General features: G+C 38.9%; 1 protein-coding gene across 2 annotated transcripts in view; it reads right to left on the bottom strand.

Moving 5' to 3' along the window:
* The window catches only part of LOC110029259 (probable D-2-hydroxyglutarate dehydrogenase, mitochondrial), an 86964-nt gene that overhangs the window by 26427 nt on the left and 35815 nt on the right, over nt 1–24722 (bottom strand). For both annotated transcript variants that reach the window (XM_020731470.1, XM_020731471.1), the window contains exon 5: nt 1884–1954. In XM_020731470.1, coding sequence (XP_020587129.1) covers nt 1884–1954 — 71 coding nt within the window. The remainder of the gene's footprint in view (nt 1–1883; nt 1955–24722) is intronic.

Below are 24722 nucleotides of genomic sequence, written 5' to 3' on the forward strand. Positions count from 1 at the left end.
TTGATAAGACAATATATTTCTTATGACAACTTATCTCCCAAGTTTCATACATTTACTATGAATCCTTTTAGCATTAAAAATCCAACCAATATTTAAGAAACCTCAAAGTTGCTTGAATGGAAAAATGTAACTACACGCACACAAAAAAAAAAACCCTCAAACTCTTCAAAAAAATGATAGTGGAAGCTTAACAAAACTTCTTAAAGACAAGAATACTATTTAATGCAAATGAATCTTCAATATGAAATATAAATCTAATGAAAATAATGATTGATACATAGTAAGATCAGTTGCAAAAAGATCCACCTAAATAAATGGAATTAATTATAAAAAAATTCCCCATGTTGCTAAATGAACACTATTAGGATAAACTTCTCTTATTGTGACTTTATATTGATTGCTTCATCAATTAGATACAAGATAATGTCTTCCTTAATAGGGATGAATAAGATAAGGTTTCTATGATAAGATTTGGGAGTAATTGCCATATAAATAAAAAAAAATGATGTCGTGTTAAATCTATAACTTAAAACAATCACCAATAGCATGATTCAAAAAATTCGCCATGATCAATAAAGGCAATGGTTACTCTCAAGGATACTTGACTACTCTTGATTTACAATGATCACCAATAGAATGATTCCACTAATTCACCATGGTGAATCAAGGCATGGGTACTCTCAACAGTAATTGGACACTTCTGATTTAAGAATAAGTCCCTTGAAGAAAAAAATTACATCCATTGTATAAGTTGATGGCATCACCTTGACATAAAATCATGAATAAACAATAAATAAGTTGAAAGGAATCTTGGCTAAAAATTTTCAAATTAAGGATCTTAATTTATTAAAATATTTCCAAGCCATAGATAAGATTAAACATAGAGATAGATGTTTGTTAATAGAGCTATAGCTTATGTTAAAGAAAATTGGTATGGTAATGTATAAGCCTGCAAAACGCACAAATAGAAACTTTAACTTAAGTTGGAGAAAAGTGTTAAAATAGTCTAACTCTTTGCAGGATGTCATTTTAGTCTCAGAGTCTATAAAGTGTCAACTTAGTCCCCAAACTTTTTAAATATGGGATGAAATAATCTCCACAAAGGAGAATTCAGCCCCGATTTAAGGATTCAAGGGACTAATTTGGCATTCTTATAGACCCTGGGTCTGAAATGACCACATGTAAGTAGTCATGGGACTAATTTGGCACCATACTCAATGAAGTTGAAACCAAAGCAGAATCGACTTGCATTGACAAAGAAAGGTATTAATGATTAGTACATAAACTTATCCTAGACAGTGAGATATCACGATTATGGGAGAAACTTCCTCTTCAAACATCAACATTAATTTAATTTCACTTGTTATGATAGTGCATGCTCTCCCTGATCTTCCTATTGTAGAAGTTGGTGACCTGGTATCCAATCAATTAGATGCTCCTAAAACTAGTCCCCAACGTGTCCAAAAACAAATGAAGAAAAGGTTTTAAAGCATGTTTAATAGGCTAGGGTATCATAGGGTAAAATTAATTTTTCATTCATCAAGGTTTGCTATACTTGAAGCAAGATGCAATAATTCATTTGATAATTTCGGTATTTTTGAAGGAGTGAGCAGGAATACTCAACATTTTGAAAAATACTCTCCCTTGCTATCATGTTATCTTTGGTTCATTAGTTCCACAAATTTAGTTAATACCATCTTCCAGTAATTCTCTGTAATTGCTTCAGCATGAACCCAATTCATTGACTGGCTATAAGTTTATTTTCCTTTTTTTTATTAAGCTAGCAGATTTTAAATCTTAACCTTTGAAATTCAACCAACAAGTTCAAGCAGCACTATTAGAACCATAAAAAGATTTAAACGTGAAGGAAATATACTCAGTACCCTTTATCTGCTAAAAATGAATTCAAGTTTTCCAGGATGCAGCCAGCTTCACATATAAGAATACCATTAACCTGAAAATGAAATGCATAAAGAAGAGAAGTACAAGTCCCAATCTTTTATCAGTAAATAATACTATGCAGTATTAGCAGTGCTGTCAATGTAGGATAAGAAAAAGAAATGCAAAAAGTGTTGCTAATGAAGAATTAAGAAATACGAAACACAGAAATTAGAACTGGCAATAAACAAAGAACCTAACATGAATCATCACCATCATAAAAAAACGTGATTAGCCTTATCCACAATCTCATGGAATTATCCAATCACCTTGTTGAGAGCTACATGAAATAGTGAATCTATTTTGCGCAAAGCTAACATAGGGTATACCCTTCCATTATAATCTCTCTGTATCAATAAATCAAACTATCTTCTATATTACATTGTATATGTCCAAGCCACCTACCTAAGTCTAAGTTTTGCGAACTTATCCTCAAAAGGTAATACTCCCATGTCTCTCTAAATAATCATTTCTCATCATAATTTCTGGTTTTATAACACTCATCCAAATTGACACACTCAATTTGGTTATCAACGATTTTCTTTATTCCCCCAAACAGCAAAGCTAGTTTAATTAAAATTTTACAAAGCTTATGTTTATATTTTCACAATATTATCTTCATGTGTAGTGCGCCTGAACTCCTCCTGGCTTTAAATCTAGAAGTTACATCAGCTTTATTTCACCATTCATTGTCTGATAGGTCCAAGATACTTCAACCTATCACAAATATTGTGATTCTCCAATAATAATGGCTCATAACCATCGCATCCACTAAAATCATACAACATGCACTCAGCTTTCTACTTAATAATTTTAAGACCCATGTCTACTAAAAGTTTTCTCAATTATTCTAACTTGCATTCATTTCAAAATATGTATGAACAATCAACACAATATCATAGACATATGGTATCTTAGTTTTGATTTATCTTTTAAAAGCATCTCAACCATACAAAGTTAAAAAGGATTGATAACATAGAAAACAAATAGTAAGTTTGGAAGTGATAATGGAGACAATGAGTGGATTAATAAACATAATAAAAATGGCAACGACACCATGCAAAGGTAGAAGTACAAGCCAGGTTACCTCATAGAACACAAAAATCATGAAGCACAATGAAGCAAAACATTCCCATTAGCACTTGTAATTATTTTTGTTCATTTTTCTCTTTTTTATTTTAAAATGAGTCGTCAGTTTGTCGATCGTCGTATACTTCCCTTATTCAAATAAATCTTCTTCCTGAATCATATCGGTGATTCGAAGAGGAGATGAACCAAATAAGAATTGACATACAACAAAATGACTAACAAAAGAAAAAGTAAAAATGTGGAGGGTTTAAGTGTGATAAACTTTGCAAGGATAGGTTAAGAATGTCCGCCCAAACAAGATCAAGCGGAGGCACTTTAAACCAATATCCGCGAAAGAAGTATCTACGTAGATTACTCATAACCAAAGAGCCAGGTGTATGTACATGTTCTGGAGTCAATAACACTCCCAGAGGAACGTGTTCCTACTGGTTAATTATATCTTGGAGAATGCACAAAAATACTCTCGATAGAAGGAGTTTCGTTTATATTATCATAGACCTAGGGTATAAGCAATCAAAGAGAGGTTATTTCATGTGAGAATATTTTCGATGCTTCAAAACTCACGCTAAGTCATCGGGCAGAGAGTGATTCTCTCACATCCCGAATGGGTAGCGGTTCCTCGGCACATAGGGCCCACGAAATAACCTAAATCATCTTGACAGAGATATCCCAACACGTCAAAGCACGTTTGGGCTATAAGGGCAAAGGACAAATCGCTGTATCCCAAAAGAGCGGCAGCTCATAGACATCAGACCGTCAAGGTGATATCAACGAAGTCAAAGGAGCAACAGGGCTCAAAAGAGCTCAACAATAGGAAGGTAGAGTAATCCTAAAAATTTAAAGGTAACTGGGTCGGGGTACCACGGACCCATCGTCCACAGCTACTAGGACTCTAAGGCTCCGTTTGGGGCCGCGTTTTTCGAGCGTCGCGGCCCCAAACAACGAAGTTTATTACTAATATTTCCATCGCGAGCTTTTCTTCGGCGGCAGCAGTCGATTGCCGCTAAAAAGGAAGAAAGCAGGACGCGGGGTCACACTCGTGGCCTGGCTTTCTCGAGGTGCCGACGGTTAATGCCTCCTTTGCCCCCCCCCCTCGTTCCTTTGCCCCGCTCCAAATCCCCGCTTGAGAGGAACCTAGCCTTGTTCGGTAACCCGTCGCTTCCCGCTCGATCTCCCCACTCCAAAGCCCCTGCTCTGGTTTGCTCCCTTCGCGAAACTCCCCTTTCTCCTCCCCCTGTTCGAGAAACCTTCGTTTCCCTCTCGATCAACCCGCTCGATCGCCCCGCTCCGAATCCCCTGCTCTGGTTCCTCCCTTCGCGAAACTCCCCCTTCTCCTCCCCCTGTCCGGGAAACCGCCGCTTCCCGCTCGATCGTCAAGCTCTGAAGCCCTGCTCATTGCTCCCTTCGCGAAGACTCCCTCTTCTCCTCCCCCTGTTCGGGAAACCGCTGATTCTTGCTCGATCACCCCGCTCAATTGTCCCACTCCGAAGCCCCTACTCGTTGATCACTTCGCGAAGACTTCCCCTTCTCCTCCCTCTGCTAGGTCGGTCGCTGATCGTCTACCACGGTCGCTCGGGTGTTTTGTGCTGATCGAAGCAGCTTGCCTCGTTCCTCCCCGCTCAAAACCGAAACCTGATTGAAGCAGGTATGTCTCCTCCCAATTTTTTATCCCATATTTTGTTGTTGTTCTTTTATTTAGACAGCGTGCTCTGCAAAATGGATGAATAACAGCTGCAATTAATATCAAAAAAAATATTAGATATATACTTGCATGAACTATAACTTATGATTCTTACTCTGATTTCAAAATTTAGCAAACTTTGCATGTTAGAGTGGTAGATATGTTTTCTTTATAGTTATAACAGTTCTTACTCTATAACTTATGATATTTACACAAGTATGATTTGATTTTTTACTTTCTACTTGATTTTAATTTGACGTTTCATGGCTTTGTTTTGATTTAGTCATAACATGAACAATAAACCTAAAGAGGTTGTTACACCTGCATTGTGGGAAAAAGAAACAAAAATACTATTTTGCGATCTTTGTCTTAAAGAGATTGAACGGGAAAATAGACCTACGACTTTTTTTAATAAAGAAGGGTGACAAAATATTATCAGATGTTTCAAGGAATGTCAGGGAGTACGACAAGTTGCAAATCAAATGAAGAACAAGTGGGAGCAACTGAAGAAGGGCTGAAAAATTTGGAAAGAATTGAAGAGGGGATCTACGGGTCTGGGTTGAGATCCAGTGAAACGAACAGTTGATGCACCTGATGAATGGTGGGCTGACAGACTTACGGTGAGAATTTTTTATACACTTTGTAATTTTGTATGTTCATATGTTTATTATTAATTGGGTGTTTATCAAATTCCATGTAGGTGGTTCCCGCTGCAAAGATGTTTAAGTTTTCTGGAATAGAGCCTGAATTTGAGGAAAAACTCGATCGCATGTTTGGAGGGGTGGTTGCAACGGGAACCTATGCATGTAGCCCAAGCGAGACAGAGTTCGCTGGCAATGTCGTGAATTTGGGAACCCCCGGAGATTCAGCTGATTTCATTGATGTCCCCAGCCCAGATCAGAACAAATATGAAACAATTTCTCGTTCCAAACGTCCAAAGTTTGTTGGTAAAAGAAAATTTGGTGCTTCTTCCCTCAGACTCGAGTTATCCGAGGCGGTTTCTTGTTTCAAGGCAGAATGTCAGGCTTCTCAATCAAGCTCTATCGAGGAGGCACTTGAAATCTTAAGCACTACAACCGAAATTTATGCAAATGAAGATTTATATCAATTCGCAGCAGAATTAATAGAGAACCCGGTCCGTAGAGATATCTTTGTGAAGATGTCAGCCACCCGCAGAGTGACATTTATTCGGCGTTTTTATAATCGCATAAACAATTGAGATGTTTTATATTTTTTATCCTTAGAACCTTTCTACTGCATTATCCTTTATGATCACTTGAACATTTAAGTTATTTTATATTTTTAATCACTAGAATATTTTTACTGCATTATTTTTTTTTTTTCTAGAGTTGTACTTGTCGACTCTGTTGTACCCTTCTAATTACATGCAAACATCTCTTTTTTATGTCTCAAACTCTCATGCACTTGTCAATCTATTTATACTTAGGGATAAAAATCACCATGAATGCAAATAGAAGAAGACAAATAGAGGATCACATTGACTCACGAAGAAGAAAGCGGAAAGGGATGTTTCTGACGGTAATATGTTTGATGCACGAGTACTACAACGCGCTACAACATTGATCGATCGCCATGCATGACATCTTCATATATTGGTGATAAATGGGTTGGAGAGTTGCTTGCGGGACACCCAACAAGATTTTTTAATATGTTTCGAATGAGAAAGACAATATTTATCGATCTCCTGGAATTACTCGTAGAAGCTCACGGCCTTCATGGATCTTCGAGGACCACTCCACGTGAGGTGCTCGCAATAACACTATTTATATCATCCCAAAATGAGTCAATGCGAGGAGCGATTGAGCGGTTTCAACACTCATCTGAAACAATAAGTACTTCTCAATCGGATTGAGCGCACTTGTTAGCTTGTCCTATCATGTCATTAGACCCATAGATTATAAGTTCGAGCAAAAACTTGCTGAGATATCGAAGGATGCACGATATATGCCTTCTTCAAGGTATTTTATCGAATGCAATATAGTTAATTTTGTTAGAGTTTCCAATGATATGTCGATACTAACATTAACTCAAATAGGACTGCATCGGCGCGATTGATGGAACACTTGTTGACGCACGTATTCCAAATAATGATAAGGTTGCATTTATCGGCCGTTGTGGTAGCCCCACCCAAAATATCATGACCGTTTGTGACTTCAATCTGTGTTTCACTTTTGTTAAGGCTGGTAGGGAGGGCAGCGCACACGACAGTCGAGTTTTTAAATCTGCGACGCGGGATCCCAATACCAAATTTCCACATCCACCTACAGGTATGCTCGGGATTGAGCTCAATGAATGTCCAACTTGAAGCTTCATATTAATTGATTGATTTATCAGGAAAATACTATTTGGTCGATGTTGGTTACCCATTGCAACGAGGGTATCTAAATCTATTTTCTGACACGAGATATCACATATCAGATTTTGCACGTTCAAACAATATTACACGAGGCAGAAAGGAAATGTTTAATAAAAGACATTCATCGTTACGTGGTGTAATAGAGATGACTTTTAGTATGTGGAAAAGAAATGGGTGATACTCCATGATATGCCTCCCTACAATTTCTCCAAGCATATACAAATTGTGTTTGCTACAATGACCCTCCATAATTACATTAGAAGACATCACTCACGTAACGATATCAACTTCCATTCGACGGAAGAGGATGAAGAAAATGTGTCTGTACAAGCCTTTGAATACCGTTTAGGTCAGTCTTTCACAGAAGTGGAGAATGATGTTTCAACCACCTGCACTGTAGACGGGGAAGGTGCAAGCGAAATGACAAAATTGAAGGGACGGATAACTGATGCGATAGCAGGAGCATGATTGGATTAAAGTAGCTTTTATGGATGATAAATCATGTTTATTTTGGATTTGAATAAACATTTATTATGGACATCATAAAAGTACATTCTTTCAAAGTATTTGGTGCATTTCTAGTTTTCCTAATTGTAGGTGATATTTACATTTTTCATCTCGAACACTTTGTTTGAGTGTTTCTTTTATTATAGTTAGTCTTTAGTGTAACATGATTATGTCATTATTATTACAATTGTCATTCCTGTGTTTTGATTTAATTTTTCACAATTGAACATGCTTCTCTTTATGTTAATATAATGAGGTTTAGAATATATATGAAATTGTGGCTACTATTATGAATATTTAACCTTGTGTAAATTGGGGATGATTGATGGAATCCTCAGTGGAGATGACTCCTTTTTCCTAGCTGCTAAACCATGAGGTTTTCTCTCTATAATTTTTTTTTCTTCATTTTCTTGTCTTTATCTTTTGGTTCGTCATCGGCATTGCATTCTTCCTTTTTTAACAATCAAAGTATTTTTTTTCACCATAATTTTTATAGTCGCTGCTCCCCGCTTCTGTGTACATATTCTGCTTCTTTTTTTTTGTCACGTTTCTGCTGCCCTCATGCCATTTTTGCTCTTGATTCATTATATAGCATACTAATTTTGCTGCATTTTTTGTCATGTAGCTTTCTATCCGTTTAGCAATTTGGCTAGTGACCGCTACCAGCTTCAGAACTGTGGAAATCTTACAAACATTGATGTAGTATTGTCATATATATTGTGCATATATAAGATGACATATATTTACATCAGTATCTTCCACTGCTTTTTGTTAGCAGATAAATTCACAATAATTGAGTGGTATATATGTAAATCTTTCTCTTTTTTTCCATCAGTATCTTCCACTGCTTTCTGTTTTGAAGGCTGCATGATATAAGAATCTCTGTGGCTCCTTCAGCGGCAGTTCAACAATTACAACAATGAAAAATGTCTTCTGAAAGGATTAGATATGTAAATTTTCCTATTCTTTTATTTTAGTTGGGTGGTTTGTATGTAAATTTCCCTATTCTTTTATTTTAGTTAAATAGAATTTTACCTCTGCCTTTATTTTCAAAGCATCCACTTTCGCTTTCTTCTCCATAACAGGCGTTCTGCTAGCATTGTCACCATAGCCTTCAGATGAGCAAGGCTGTAAATGAATCGATGAACTCGAGCTATAAATGAACCGATGCACTCTATGAACCAAAGCATTTTTGGAGGCTTTCCAGTTTAGAAATTTGGTTCTGTGTGGACCTATTTTTAATTTCCCCCCTCTTGTTTTGATTATTAATTATTATAAAAAAAACTTAGTCATATATTCTAGAAATGAACAATAGCTAATGCCTTGTTACCCTTTAGTCATTTAGCATTTCATTTTAGTCATTTAGCATTTCATTTTCATGACAATTTTTTTTGCCTCCTGTGATCGAATGAAACAGTTAGCTTATTTAGTGAGAGAGATGTGATTATTGGACAGAAAATGATCTCTAACTTTAGAAGGGGAATGGAATAGAAGGGGAATAAAATTTAAAGTGCCGCAACAGTTGCTAGTGCCTTGTTACCATTTGAATGCTTTCCGGCCAATGTTATCTATCTCCAATTTCTTGAGCATAAGAAGCGATGTGGTTACGATGGCACACATTTAAATGACATCTCTTTTGTTCTTAGATTGTGGCTTTTCTTTTATGGTTACGTTTTGTATTGATATTTCCATAGAAACAGTTCAATTAAACAGTTACTGTATTTACAATCAGAAATAGTAATAACTAAGAGCAGAAATTTGAGAAATTTGCAAGATTGTTGTGTAATTGGGCAAAAAAATAAAGAAACTGAATGCAAGCTATCTTTCATTTCAAAATTTAACTCCTTACATTTTCCAGATTTGCGTTATTCTACATTATTTGCACTCAATTCTTTTGTGTGATTGTAACAAGGCAAAAGCTCTGTTTGATTTTCATTTTTTTCGGCTTTCTAAAATTCAGTGGGGAGATTGAATGTTTAACAATGATATACATTCACAAGGCTTATGACTCTGTTAGTTGGGAGTTTATATTGAAGAAGCTTAAAGCTAGGGGCTTTTCCTAGGATTTTTGCAAAATCATTTTCTCTTGGCTCCATTGCAATAAATACAAAATACTCATTAATGCTGCTAATATTTAGATAATTTACATATTCAACAAACAATTCTTATGTATTCCACTTTTAAAAATTGGTAATAATGCTATTTTTTATGTGATCTTAAAGATTCGAGTGCTATGCTCGTAAATATGAAAGTTTAGATGTGAAATATTTAAACACATAAGAATTGTGTGCTATGTTTAGATGTCTAAATATATCTGACACCTAAGCTTCGATTTTCACATGCATACCACCAATCTATGCATGATGTGATCTTAACTGAATTTTTGTCTTAAAAATATTAAATTTATGGCTATCATAGTTCTGTTAAGCACACCATTACAGAACAGGGGCAGAATTGTCACTTATCCAGAAACAGCTGTCCCACAGCTGTCCCACAGCTATTTCCACAGCAGCTTCCTGGGGCAGCGCAGCTGCAGCTGAGAAGGTGTGAGAAGCTGCAGCTGCGCCAAACAGACCCTAACTCTACTGCGTCGTGAAGGTAATCGACCCAACACGTCCTGAGGTCCCCGGTCAGCAATCTGTGAATTGCGTCGTCATCGGGGAACTCGATAGCCCTAAAGTCAAAGGAAGAAAACTTTATCCTCTGACTACAAGTTGGAGCTCCATATCGGCCCCATCCTAAAGATCTGAAGGATCTAAAGAGTGCCACAAAAAACGGTGACACAAGTTAAATCTATTAGATCTTTAGCACAGTCATACTATGTCCATTCCGATTACTTAACTCGCATTACTCGCAGTGATTGACCCGGCAAGAAATGTCCGTTAAGGCATCGTGACCGACACGGGGTCACTCTCCTAACGAGGCTAGCCCGCTAACCCTGCAACATGCAAATATGCAAATGCAAACAAATTAAAAATATATAAATAGTGATAAAGAGTATGTTGTGAAGGCGGTGACTCGTAAGAATGTGCATGTCATGGTGGCAGGGGCCCGAAAAAGGGTATACCGGTAAGGCAGTGACCCAAAAAAATAGGCATGTCGTGGCGGCAGAAGCCCGAAAAGAGGGTATACCGATAAGGCAATGACCAGAAGGTAGACATGTAATTACGAAAGCTGCCCGAAAAGAGGGTATGCCGGTGAGACAATGACCAGAAAGAATTAGCATGTCGTGGCGGCAGCGGCCCGAAAAGAGGGAATATAAGTAAAACAGTGACCCAAAAGAATGCAGCTCAAATAGATGATATCGATCATACAGACAAACATGTACAAGCACATACACAACATGCAAAGGAGCAAAGGGTCGATCGATCGGGATGGAGCATCCGGCCAAACTAAAGTGTTGTGTCAACCAGCCCCAGTAGCCGACTGAAACACAAGTGATGTGACCAATTCGGGATGATCAACTGAGACATAACTGGTGTCGACCGGTCTGAGACGTCTGATCGAGGCACAAGTGGTGTCAGTGCAAGTGCAAGTGCGAGATACAAGGTGTAAGTATGAGATACAAGGTGCAAGTGCAAATGCAAGGTGAAGAGTGCAAGTGCAAGTGCAAATGCGATATATGACATACAATATGTAGCATGTAAGATGTGTACATGCAAACAATGAGGTGCAAATGATCACATATGATAGCGAGTCACGCTCGTACTAACGACCTCGCCTGGGAAACCTAGGGTTGTGACGCGCATGGATTTGCGGCATCGCCGCCTCCAGCTTTAACGTGGCAATGTGGAGGGTTTTTCCCTCCGATTTCTCGTAGGGGAAACTCTCCACCGTTCGTAGAGCGAACTAGCTACAAGCGAACTAGCTACAAAGCTTTTTTCGCTCTACGAACACCGACGATCTTACAGGACGGACTAGATACAAAAGACGGATTAGCAACAAAGTTTTTCACGTCCTCTAAGATTGAACTCAACTAATCCCTCCAAGGGAGATTAAGAGCGCCAAAACTGTGGGAAATTGGGATTCCGACATGACAGGGTTAAGGCTTAAGACTCATGACATGGAAAGCACTCAGCTCTCGGAGAGTGTTTGGTCACGCATGGGATTCCTACCCTACGACTTCCTCTAGAAAATCGACGATCAATCACATAGGTACGTCATCGCGCCGGCTCATACCGATGCACACACCCTGTGTGGGCGATCGAACTCACACACATAAACACCACAAAAACCTAGAGCTTGCTAGGAGTTAAGAAATCTCACCGCAATGACGGTTGCAAACACGTCATCTTTATGCTGAAGAAGAGCCCATGTTTCCGGTGAACCCCGACGGTGCTCCGGTTCCTGCAACAATGTACCTCATAAAAATGAACGGAACAACGGAAAGAGCTAATGAGGGCAAAAGAATGCGTGACCGACGTATCTCGTAAAAGCCATGCAAACAAAAGAGCCAGAGGTTGGGGGAAATTTGACCTCATCCATTGAAGCTTCTGTCTTCTCATTATATGGTGTCAGATCGACCACAATGCGGGTGGCGGAAATGTTTAATATCCTAAGAAGTCAATCCTATTAGCATTGACATTCCAAAGCACATCTTGACAGAATAGGTATTCATCATATTTTGGCACAATCAAAACTGAAATCTATGTGGATGGGTGTTCTCACAAACCAAGACGCAAGTCATCAATTTTATAATTGGCTTCTTCCACTCTTTGTACGCGTCCGAGTATATCTAATAAACAAGTATGTAAGGAAGAATAAACTCTAGGATGAAATCAATGGCAGATTGAACTACACTAAAGTATAACCACTCAAGAGAGACATCTTCTTCTTCTATGAAAGAATCTAGATCCCACGATAGTATGCTCCTTCACCTAAGGCAATTTTCATCACTATGGTCCATCCATCATGCCTGATCAGCTATCAGTGGGTAATGGGTATACTTATGAACTGAATTTAATACCCAACCCAATGAGTCTCTATGGGCTTCCAGAAGTGGCACAAAAGAGTCGCATCTCAAAATAATAGACCTCCTTCGGCAAGGATAACTCAGAAAGTAACATATATATCTCAAGTTTGAATTTCTCTTAACTGAGATTATCCTGTGTCTGATATTGACTCCTCAAACGCATGGCCCTTTCGGACATCTAATACTAGCCCTATTGATGCTCCTCTCAATGTTTGCAAAATTATAGCCTAAGGCACCGCAATATCATACTTTGCATAAATGTTCATTAACTCAAACCCACTACATTCTAGAACAGTCATTGTCAACTCAACTGAGGTCTCTCCTGTGTTCAATTGGAATAACTGGTGTCTCTTCCTTGTTAGCTTGAAGTTGAGAATCATCTCTGAAATTTTCATCTTCTCCTAAATCACTTTTTATTTCTTCAACTGCTTCCTGATCCGTGAAAGAGAACATTCTCCTAATTGTGCAATCTGATTTGGTATGTACAAATCCATAGTACTTGAAACACTTCCTGACAGGAAGTGTTTGGCATTATGGTTGGTGCCATTTGTTTTCCCCTTTTTTGAACTAGTCTCGCCCCAAACGGGGTCAACCTGGATGTTTCCCTGGGTATACTCTGGTTGTAAGATTTTACGGTTGAACCCTGCCTTAAGATTTGGTGGGTGTTCAGTGATCTTGTCTCTCCACCTTTGAAACTGGGTTTGAACATCCAGTCTGTATTGAACGGGTAGAAGTTAGCACAGATCTTTTTCTTTTTGTTAGCATAGTTACTTCAAATTTTGCCACAAAAAATGCACTCTTCTTTAATTTGTTCGCGGCTAACTTTACCATTATGTCGAATGGGACGGCTTGACACTCAAAGACACATTCCAAGGTCCAGAACCACCCGATGAACTCGTCCAGATCCATGCCTTTACTTCAAAATTCTAGCTTATCAAATATTTCAGGTCATATCTTCAAGATAGAGGTCCTTCACCCCTAGAATCCACATGGTGAAAGAGACTCACTCAATTTCTTTGATCTAGCAAATCGCCATTGTGGCTACGTGTGACAAATCCAAATTGCCTCCATTTGCAGATGGTAAGCCTCAATCGTAATTGGCGGATTTCCCACTGCATATCCCCCTAAAAGTCCCTTAAATGCCTCTTATGAATTTCTCATAAATGACGTCGTGTCATTTCCTTTCGATCTGGCTTCCGACAATTATCACCATGGCAGCATGGCTATGTTTTGGGTGTGGATGCTAGAAACCTTATGATAAGACTAGGGTTAGGCTCTCTGATATCAATTTACATCAGAGTAACCCAAACTACACTAGAGAAGCAAAGAATATTACTAAAGGCAAATAAACGGTTATAACCAACACACTTGAAAGGAAAAATACAATAACACGACACAAGTAAGCCCCACTAAATTGTATCTCAAGAGTGATAGAGGTCGGCTAGGTGGATTTGAATGGATGAAAAGCATGGCAACAACAAAGAAATGCTGCTAGCAGCGAGGGGAAGGTGCAAAAATGCAGGGACAGCAAGGGTGGATAGTGGTGGAAAAGCAGGAAGGAGGTGTTTCCTGGATGTCCTGGACAACAGCTACGTGGCTAGAGGGCTAGAATAACAAGAACAAGGGCTGGTTTGGACGACAACAATGACAGAAGGGACGGGGAGGTGGTTGAGAAGGTGTAGGAAAACAAGAAGACAAATGGGTTTCTAGATGACGGCAGCGATATCGGATGGCTGGACAGCGACAGTAGCGATGTTGGTGGGTTGGGCTGATGGAGTAGCGAAGCACGAAGGAGGGGAGGGGGGAGGGGATGGTTGGAACCACATAAAACAGCATCTAAATGCTGCCTTGGGAGCCTGCAACAATGAAGGGCGGTCGTGACCAACGCGGGGAGGATGCAAAAGGGAACAGGGAAGATACACACCACCTGGGGACCAAGATACATCCAAAGCACCACCTGAAATCAGGTTTCAAAAGCAAGAAGAGATGTTTGTGGTCGTCCCGATACAAAACACCAAAAAACTGAATTTTAAACTCTAATACAGCACATATATAGAAATGACTAAAAATAAATGAAGGATAATAGTAAAAAAAACATAAGAAAGGAATGGGATATTTCGGCCAGTCTCCCTTGATAGTTATTTCTGCGGTATTGTAGCAGCTATAGTACAGCGGAAATTTGTGTGGTAAGCTCCCGCACAAATAGAGAATGTGTAGATTTTGAGAGAATCAATGAAGTATGCCTAAAGGATTCTATGCCTAAAGGATTCTCGCCATATATCAGGTATTGATATTGTTGAAATTTAGTAATGAGGCACCCGAGGCTTAGCTTCCTTAATACCTTCTCCCATGTCCACCAAATCAACATGCACCCAATTAAAGCATAGAGCATCAATTGCATCACAAATGAGAAGATTTGCTACCACGCAGATTATTACTAATTCAATTCGTTGTTTGCCACCATAACAACATTACTATTATAAATCCTTCTTCCATCTTTTAGGGAAACTTCAAAGTGTATTTTTCAGTATTTTTCTTTGGTGGGTGTAGTTTTCTAGCAGTAGCCACATCACTTCCCAAAGGCATTTGTTTATGTTGAGGCAAACTTTGTAAATTTTTGGCTTTTTCTTTATTTTTATTTTGTGAAGGAAGAAGTCCGTTTCTCTTTAAGATTCCTCAAGTTTATGCTTTCACAATGGTTTATCCATACTAATCAATTGCCATGATACTACGACTCAGGATGCTAACTCAACTTCTTCCACTACGTCGCTAACGGAAGAAGGAACTCCAACCGTATCCGGGCCATTAAAACCGAATATCAGATTATCTCTGGAGACCCTAGTTTATCTCTAGAGCTTTTTGTCAGTTTTTGGCAGCCGAATGGGAAAGGAAGGATATTGCTATGATAATTGGCCTCCGCTAGATACTCTGAAGGATACCAAGCACACTTTTGAAAACTTCCTTGTTCGTGAAGCCACTAATGACGAGATTTGGAGTGTTGTCAAGTCCATGGGGCTGAATCACTCCCCAGGAATAGATGGTATGACTTCATTTTTTAAGCATGTTTGGGATTAGGTGCAGGGGGATGTTTGTGCAACTGTTCAGGAGCTCTTCACATGGAAGAATGCATCCGGAGTTGAAAGATACTCTTGTAATTCTTATATCGACGGTGGAAAATGCTAATAGCCCATCCAATTTCTTACCAATCAGCCTTTGTTAAATGACCTACAAAATTATTACTAAGATTTTGGTGAATCAGATGAAGGGCCTCCTCACCATGCTTATCCCTGAAGAGCAAGGTGCCTTTGTTCCCAACCATTCTATCTCCATCCATTGTCTTTTGGACTAAGAGGTCCTTGCCAGGTTTCAGAACTTCACTTGTCAGGTTGGGTTCATGGCTGTCCAAATTGATATGGAGCAAGCATGTGACAAATCTGAGCTAGGAGACACTTCATATTGTTATGGAAAAAATTAGATTTCTGATTCGATTCATCAATTGGGTCCGTCAATTTGTCTGTGGGCCATAGTTTGCTGTCATGGTGAGCTGACAAAGGACCCCATGGAATGAAGCTGGTTGTGGCTTTAGACAGGGGTGTCCACTTTACTCTATTTATTTATTTTGTGCTCGGACCTTTTCTCCATATCGATTAAGCAAGAAGAGGATCAGCTGGGACTTACTGTGGCGCAGGGTAGCACGAGAATTACTCATCTCCTTTACGCTGATGATACCCTCCTTTTTGTCCAGGCTTCAAAGCGAGTTGCTAAGAAACTCCAGTTAACTACTAATAATTATTGTGGATGGACTGGGCAACGTGTTAATCTCATTAAATCTTCTATCCTCTTTAGTCAGAAAGCTCTTGCTAGGCGAAAAAATCAAATTTCTAAAATTTTAATAATACAGAAAGGTGGAGAAAATGGAGTATTTGGGAATGAAATTAGCCAGGTGTAAGCTTAATCATGTAGACTTCAATGGCTTTATGCAGAGAGTACATGGGAAACTCACAGCTTGGGGGAATCGCCACTTGTCACTTGCAGGGAGGGTGTCTTTGATAAAATTCTCCTTAATACCCATGGCATTTTTTCTCCTCACTCATTCGGACTTTGGCAAGGTCCTTTACAAGCACGAACATGGGGGCTATTCCAACAGCCTAACTCCTTCCCGTATAAATGCATTATTGAAAGTATGGCCCCATTCCTTGGCTTCAGGACAGCCCTCGTACGGATTCTAATGTTAAAAGTATTGAAGGCCGGCAGGTGGATTCTCTTATTGAAAATGAGAGCTGGAATAATAATATGGTGCAGATTTGCTTTGGGGAGGAACTCAACAGTACCATTCGCTCGGCCCAGTATTTGGGGAGGGTTCACTTTGATAAACCTGCTCTTTACCCAGCTCATTCGGGACAAACTATTACTGCCCTAGCTTATAAAAAAATATTTCACATAAGATGTGATCATGGATCGACAAATTAAAACTACACCCTAGGGAATATGTGTGCGGCTTCTTCAGGATGCAATTCCAACTAACTCGTGGTTAATTGGACGTGGGATTGGTGAAGACCCTCTTTTTCCGTGGAGATGTGATGATATTGAAGATCAAGTACATGTTATCTCCAAATGAAAGGTGTTTGTGGCTATTTTTGATGTTGTATTGCAGTGGGGCAGTTGGGTCCCTGCCTTCAATTGCCTAAATGATGTTTGAGTTTGGATGATGGCTGCCGCAAACTCATTTGGCTAGTGGCAGAATTTTCTGGTGCAGTGTATAGATGTCAGAGAGCTCGAAATCTCAAAAAGCACGGGCAGCCCTTTGGAACTCCCGAGGTGATGGCTACTACTATTTTGTCAGCTCTTACTCATACGGCGACCTTTCCCATTCAGGATGGATTAAAGTGAACGTGAAAGGGGACTTTCTTTCTTCAAGTCTTACTGGTGTTGGAGTCATCTTCCGAAATGATTTGGGAAAATGTTTGTTGGTAGTCGGTCGTTAGGGGTGTAAACAAGCCGAGCTTGAGCAAGCCTAAGGCTTGGACATGTTCGGCTCGTTAAAAAAAAAAAAAAATCGTTCGTGTGCGGCTCGCTAAAAAAAAAATTTGCTCGTGTTGGAAATAGCTCATGAGGAAATTGTTTGTGTTCAGCTCGATTAAAACACATTTGTTTGAATTAAGCTTGTGTTCAAGCTCGAATTAAATTTCAAATTTCTTTTATTTTAAACATTTTCAGTTGAACACACATGCAAGCGCACGCGCGCACACACATATATATATATAACGTCGGCAACGGGCTCTGATAGAGTTTCGCCCGATGGTGATTCCCGGGGCTGACACCATCGAACTCACTCCTCTTCTCCGATGACGATTTCACGATTTCGTAAGCTCGTAGTTTGTCTCTCCAGCCCGACGACGTCGTTTTCTTCGCCTCAACCGAAGACAATGACATCTTCTTGTTTCACACGTCGTCTCTTAACCGATGACGCGCCTCCGACAGGCGTCTCGTCTCGCAGTTGCGCCAGAAGACAACGACGACGTCTTCGCACGCCCAACCGAACACGCGCCTATCTGCTCGCCTCCTGCCCGACAGATAGTTTCATCTCGCTTGACGCGTCGTAGTTTGCTTCGACTCGTAGATTGACGCGGCTCGCCAAACCGCTCTACAATCTGACCGTGGTCATCTTGCCTGTGGAGATGGCCTCATCGCTTCGTTCCTATGTCATTGCCCTTGCCGGCGACTTTCCTAATCCTATTCGTGCCCCTCTTTTAGGTAAAGAGTCTGGTTTTGGAATCGATAAGTTCTGTAATGTTTCACAAGCCTTTCACGATGCTCTTAAAGGTGGTGGTGATTACACTTTTATTAAAAATCTTGGTAAAAAAATGAAAAATCTGCTCTTTTTCTCTCTGAGGTTGAAACCAATACTCTCTGAGGTTGAAACCAATACTCTGAGGTTGAAACCAATACTCTTGCGTCTTCTTGGCATTTTGCTGTAGTTGAAAAATTCCTTTATGGTCACCCAAAATTTGAGATCATTCAGAGAGATTTTAATGCTATGAAGCTATTGGGTAGTTGGAATATTGATTTACTTGACGACTGACATATACTTCTTCAGTTATCTCACGATGCGGATTACACTCGTATTTTTTCTCGTAAGGTAATCAAGATCGACAACAGTTTTATGAAAATCCTGAAGTGGACTGTCAATTTTGATCCAAAAGCGGAGTCCCCTATCTTTCATGTTTGGATAAAGTTTATGGGGTTAAAACTACATTTGTTCAACTTGAAAATTCTCAACTCCTTAGCAACTGCTTACAGTAAGTCTTTCAAGATTGATAGTCCTACGCTTGTTGTCATCAGACCTTTTGTGGCTTGTGTGCTAGTTGAGAGAGATATCACCCAATCAGCTTCGGATGAGGTATGGATTGGAACCACTCACAATAGATAGTGGCAAAAGGTTGAAATAGAACCACATCCTTCATATTGCTCTCATTGTAGTATGTTCGGCCGCAATTTTACTATTTGATATCGCTTGCATTCTCATCTAAAGTCGGATATTGCTAAATATCAACCTGTTCAAAAATCTATTCATACTGAATTTGGGGTGGACATCTTGCCACCTACCATCCCTGCTGAGAAGGTGCAACCCGACCCTTTTTCCAACACCTCATATACCTCTGCTCATCTGACTGACGTTGCTCCTGATGAAGAACACCATACCCAAGCCGTTCTACCCCTAGATGCTCCTGCTTTTGAACACTCTATTTCAGCTACTGGTTTGGAGCATGGTACTTCGGAGTCTCATGAAGCATCTCCCCATACTACAAGTACTAATCTAAATGTGTTTATATCACTCACTGTTATTGAAGAAATCTCATTTGATCCAATAAAAAATCAGCTGCTACAACAAGTAGTTGCTTCTAATGTTCAACAACTTACATATGTCCAGCACGACCAATCCACTGATCAGGTGAGCCAGTCTTCGGATGAGGAATGACAGACCAATTCCAGAAGAAAAAAAAATAATGGAGGCCGACTTGAGCTCAGTAACTTATTGGATGATACATTGGTTACTACTAGCAATGACACTTATCTACCAACTTGTTAGCTGGCTCCTTTCCTAGAACTAGAGGCAGAGCAAAATTGGGCCTCCCTCTAGCTAGCTGATACTACATGTTTTGGCACTTTTGGTTTTTGGGCTCTTATGTATTTTCTATATTTTTTTTGAAACCATTTACATGTGGTGTTTACTGTGTGGGTATGATCTGATGCTTGAGTCTTCTCAAATAATCTATATGTATCTCTTTTTTTTTTTAATATATTAGCCTTTGGGCTTTCTCAATATATATATGTATGTATGTATATATATATATATATATATATATATATATATATATATATTGTTTTCTTGCTTTGCAGATATTACAAATGCGGGAAGGCCCAAGGCTGAAAAGTTCTAACGCTCTCCCTTTTGTTTTTACTTTTATACCAGATTCTCAATGAAATTTTCATCCAAGTCCCTATGTAGGACGAATCTAAGCCTGGCCCCTGGCGCAAAATAGTTGAGAGATTACACACATTATACATACCAACAAACTCTTACAAATTTACACTAAGTTCCCTCACACCACATGTAGCAGTGGGCCATCGGACCGTAGGCATGAATAGAACTTTTGGAAAAAAGTTTGGATCCATTTGCATAGATACCACCCAATTCTTATGAATTTATATGGCTAAATTCTTTTTTTTTTAATCTGAGGGGTATACACATGCACACCACCCAATTCATATGTATTTACATTCTCAATCTAAATTTTATTTTTTATATTTATATAAATCAAATGTTTGAAATCATATCAAATATATCATTAATTTAGATAACATATTATTTATTTATCCTTTATTTATTCCGATCAAAAACGAGCCGACGAACAAACATCAATCAGTGTTCGGCTCGTTTATAAATGGAGCTCAAAAAAATTGTTCATGTTCGGGTTGTTAGCTTAACGAACGTATCAAACACGATATATTTAACGAGTTAAACATGAGATGTTCGAGAACAACAAACTTTTTTAACAGCCCTATTGGACGTGGTATGGTATATCGGGATAGCTTGGAGGTGGGAATGGAAGCAGTCAAGTTTATTGGATCTATTATCGAACCATGGATGCTTGAGATTAATGGTATTATGATCGAGGGGGACAATTGCAATGTAATGAAGACTTTATGGCGCTTAATGGAGAATGCACATTGGCAATCACATGGAGCAAGTGTTGTGGATATGCACTTTCTCAACAAATTTAAGCAGATGCATTTTTTACATACTTCGAGGAACAACAATAGGGTAGCCCATTTTTGTGCTCGGTTTGCCTTAGAAGGAAATTTTCTTTTGAAATCTTTACATGATAGTCACCCATTATTATCCTTTGTAGGGAGGGATAGAGTTTTTTTGTGAGCCTGCTACTCAGCGGCCTTTTGGACTTGTTGTAACCATTTCTCTTTTTTTTTATTGCAAAATGCACGCCTTTCCAGGGATGTGATGCAGAAACGTGTTCTTGTGTATAGTAAAGCCGAGGAAAAACCCTCAATCCCGAGCAGAAACGTGTTCTTGTGTATGGTAAAGCTGAGGCAAAACCCTCAATCCCGAGTATGAGGGGGTTGGAATTGGATAGGATTTATGTCACATGAGAATAAAGAAGAAAATTTCCTGCCTGTTGCTACATCGTCGGTCCTGTGGGCCCTTGCTGACCTATTTGATTTATGATTTGAGTTTAATTTATGCTAAGTATGTTTTTTTAGAACTTGGTTGGAAATTTTTTATTTTTGGTTGATGCAATAGAGATTTTTTCCTCAGTTTATTCTTACTAGAGTGTTGTATTTTTTGGTCCTTCTTAAGTGGTGTGCATGTAGCAGGTATTTATCTCTCCTGGACATTTATTGACTTTCTATGTTGCCCGCTTGCTACCAAGCCACTATCCAGGCACTGTTTGCGTCAACCGTCATCAACCATTTTTCCACTGTTATCCATCCTACTCATATTTTAACCCATCCCTTCATCTATCCACACCGCCTAGGAACCCTAGAACAATGTCATACTAACTTGGCTAAGGTCCAGCCAATATCATAAGAAAAATTTTCGAATTCATCAACAATTTGGGATAAAAGCTAAAAGGTATGTTTCATGACTATTTGTACAACCTTAAGGTTAGCTCCCAAAGTCATTATTTATCTCTCAAACTCTATGGTGTCATCAGTCACAAATTGTCCATAACATTATCTTACTGTGCCATTTCTTCTACATCTTTTGATAATAACGCACATTAGAGGAGAATGAGAATTGTAAACCACGCGGGAGCATCACGGAACTCGGCAGCCTCCAACCGTTAAATCGGCTCAACTTTGGCGTGAATTGGTTCATCCTACGGGAGGAGGGGGCCACATGATCCTTCTATGATGGGGAATTGTCGCCTAAGACAACCCAACCTTAGCTATCCTAGTTGTACTTAGATGTTGTTTTTATGTTTTAGGATAATTTTTTATTTAGTTTTTTCGCAGGGCAGTCACCAACATTTAGGTTTTCCCTTCAGGTGTTTTATCCGACGGCGAAGTGCTCTGGCAGCAACTTGTCATGAGGCGGTGTTTATCTATCATACGCTTCCATGATTCCCTAGCCCCACTTACCCTCCAAGCTGCCAACCAGCTTCCCCATCCAGTCGTCGACCAGCTTGATGTTTTGGCCCTCATTACCTCCTCGACTGCTCTCCACCCTGCCTCCCACCTTACGCACCAACCGCAATCCTCCTACTAGAAACCTCTCCTGCCATTTGCTACCACAACCCAGCCAACAACCCATTGTTCTTCTTGCCTACGGTCCCACCGAAGCCCCTTACCTCCACCTCCAATCGAAACCCATTGCCCCAGCGCCTGCCCTTCCAGCCACCAACCCATTCGGGATACAACCATTATCGTGTCAATGTTGTGCTTGCTATTGTATTTTCTTTTTTAAGTTTGTGATCTTGTAACTGTTTATTCGCTTTGAGTAATACTATTTGTTTTTCTATGGTTTGGGTTAACTCCGGTATCAATAAAGGGCATTGCACGATATAGTAGAGAGAATAAGAAGAATAAATACAATAAAAAAGGAAATATTAGCATATACTACAAGCAAGTGTTTATATACTACAAGCAAATATTAGTATATATATAAACGCAAGTGGCAAGAATACAACAACAACAACAAGCCTTTATCCCACTAAGTGATGTCGACTACATGAAACCCTCCTATTGAGTGTCAAATTTTCATTTAATTCTAATAGATTAAGATCATTTTTTATACAATATGTCAAAGTCTTTTTAGGTCGACCTCTATCTTTCTTAACATCAATCGAAACTAAAACATATATTCTCCTAATTGAATCATCAGATGGTCAACATTTAATATGACCAAACTATCTAAAACAACTCTCTCTAATCTTGTCCGCCACTGGAGCTACACCAACCCTATCGCGGATATATTCATTTCACATTTTCTCCCTAAGTGTCAAATAACTCATCCACCTAAACATTCTCATCTCAGCAGCACTTAACTTTGTTTTATGCTTCTCACTTAAATGCCAACATTCTGTGTAATAGAGCAATGCAAGTCTCACCACCATCTTATAAAAGTTTCCTTTCAGTTTAAGTGGTACTTTTCAATCTCAAAATAGACCTGAAGCATTCCTCCATCCAACCAACAAGAATTCTACTAATAACATCTCCATCTATATCACCATCACTCTGAACAATAGACCCGATATATCTAAAACATTCACACATTTTAATGATTTGATCATCCATAGTTACAACTCTGTCACTAAAGCAAGCTACTACTACTAAAGCTACTACTACTAAAATTACATTCCATGTATTCAGTTTTAGTTCTACTCAAACGAAGGTCTTTAGACTACAATGTCGACATCCATAATTCAAGTTTTTCTTGAACTCTTTCTCTATCCACAAGAAGGATATCATCAGTGAAAAGCATGCACCAAGGTACATCCTCCTGTAAATGTCCAGTAAGCGCATCCATAACTAAAGCAAAACGATATGGGCTTAAAGCCGATCCCTGGTGTAATCCAACTGAAATAGGAAAATACTTGGTCAATCCACCTTTTCTTCGAACACAATTAACAGCTCTAGTATAAAAATTTTTGAAGACTAGAATATAAGTCATATCAACACATTTTTTATTCATAGAAATTTTTCTTTTTGATTCTCTAAGTACAACTTTTCTCACTTGTTTAGTAGTGTGTGACTTTATCTCACATAGAATTGGCTTCTTCAGGAACATCCCATATCTTGAAATCTTGAAGTTTACTCATAAAAATAATTTTATTTGCGTCTTTTAGGCTCCCCATCTAATTCTATGATAATAATTCTTAGTATTTTTATCTTACAGCTCTCCATCTTAAAATCCAAATCTGATAATAGATGTGGAGAGAATAATAAAGATAAATACAATAAAAAAGAATATTCCCAACAATAAGAAAATATAATAATTAAAAAATACCGCAAATTTTATTATAAATAGTAACACCTAAGATAAATTAGATATGATAACACTATTCAATGAGTTGTTGGGGGCTCAATGAAAGAGCTTTTATTTAAACTCAGTGAAGTATAATTATCGAGTCTAATATGCATATATTGGCATCATTCATGAAAACCAAAAACATAATCACATTTATAGGAAGTCATAAACAACATTGATTATTGTTGACCTCAATTTTCGTGAGGTCTAGTATTTCTCGTAGGAGTTAGGATCTAGCCTTAGGGGTCTTCCTGCAACTATCTTAGAACCTTAGAAGTGGTGCACACCTCGTTTTTAGTTCGACCTATTTCCGTCCTCTTTTGGAGTTTCGCGTGTGCGGTATCGACTTCTAACACTTAGAAGGATGAAACCGACATGAGGAAACTCAAAATGGATTCCTATAGGACCTTTCCGAGCCTTAGGGTGGCCTTCTGCATAATTCGCACTCCTGCGCGCACCAGCTTCGCAATTCGGAGAGTCGACGTGTCCGATCGCCGCAATTCACATTGCCTCCGCTGTTACTTGTCGAATGCTCGAGTTAACCACTTGTGACGATCGATCGCGGGTCGAATTTTTGTGAAATTTGAATTTCGACGCGTTTTGACCC

Source organism: Phalaenopsis equestris, unplaced genomic scaffold (genome assembly GCF_001263595.1).
Source record: "Phalaenopsis equestris unplaced genomic scaffold, ASM126359v1 Scaffold000552, whole genome shotgun sequence".
In the NCBI taxonomy this organism is placed as follows: domain Eukaryota; kingdom Viridiplantae; phylum Streptophyta; class Magnoliopsida; order Asparagales; family Orchidaceae; genus Phalaenopsis; species Phalaenopsis equestris.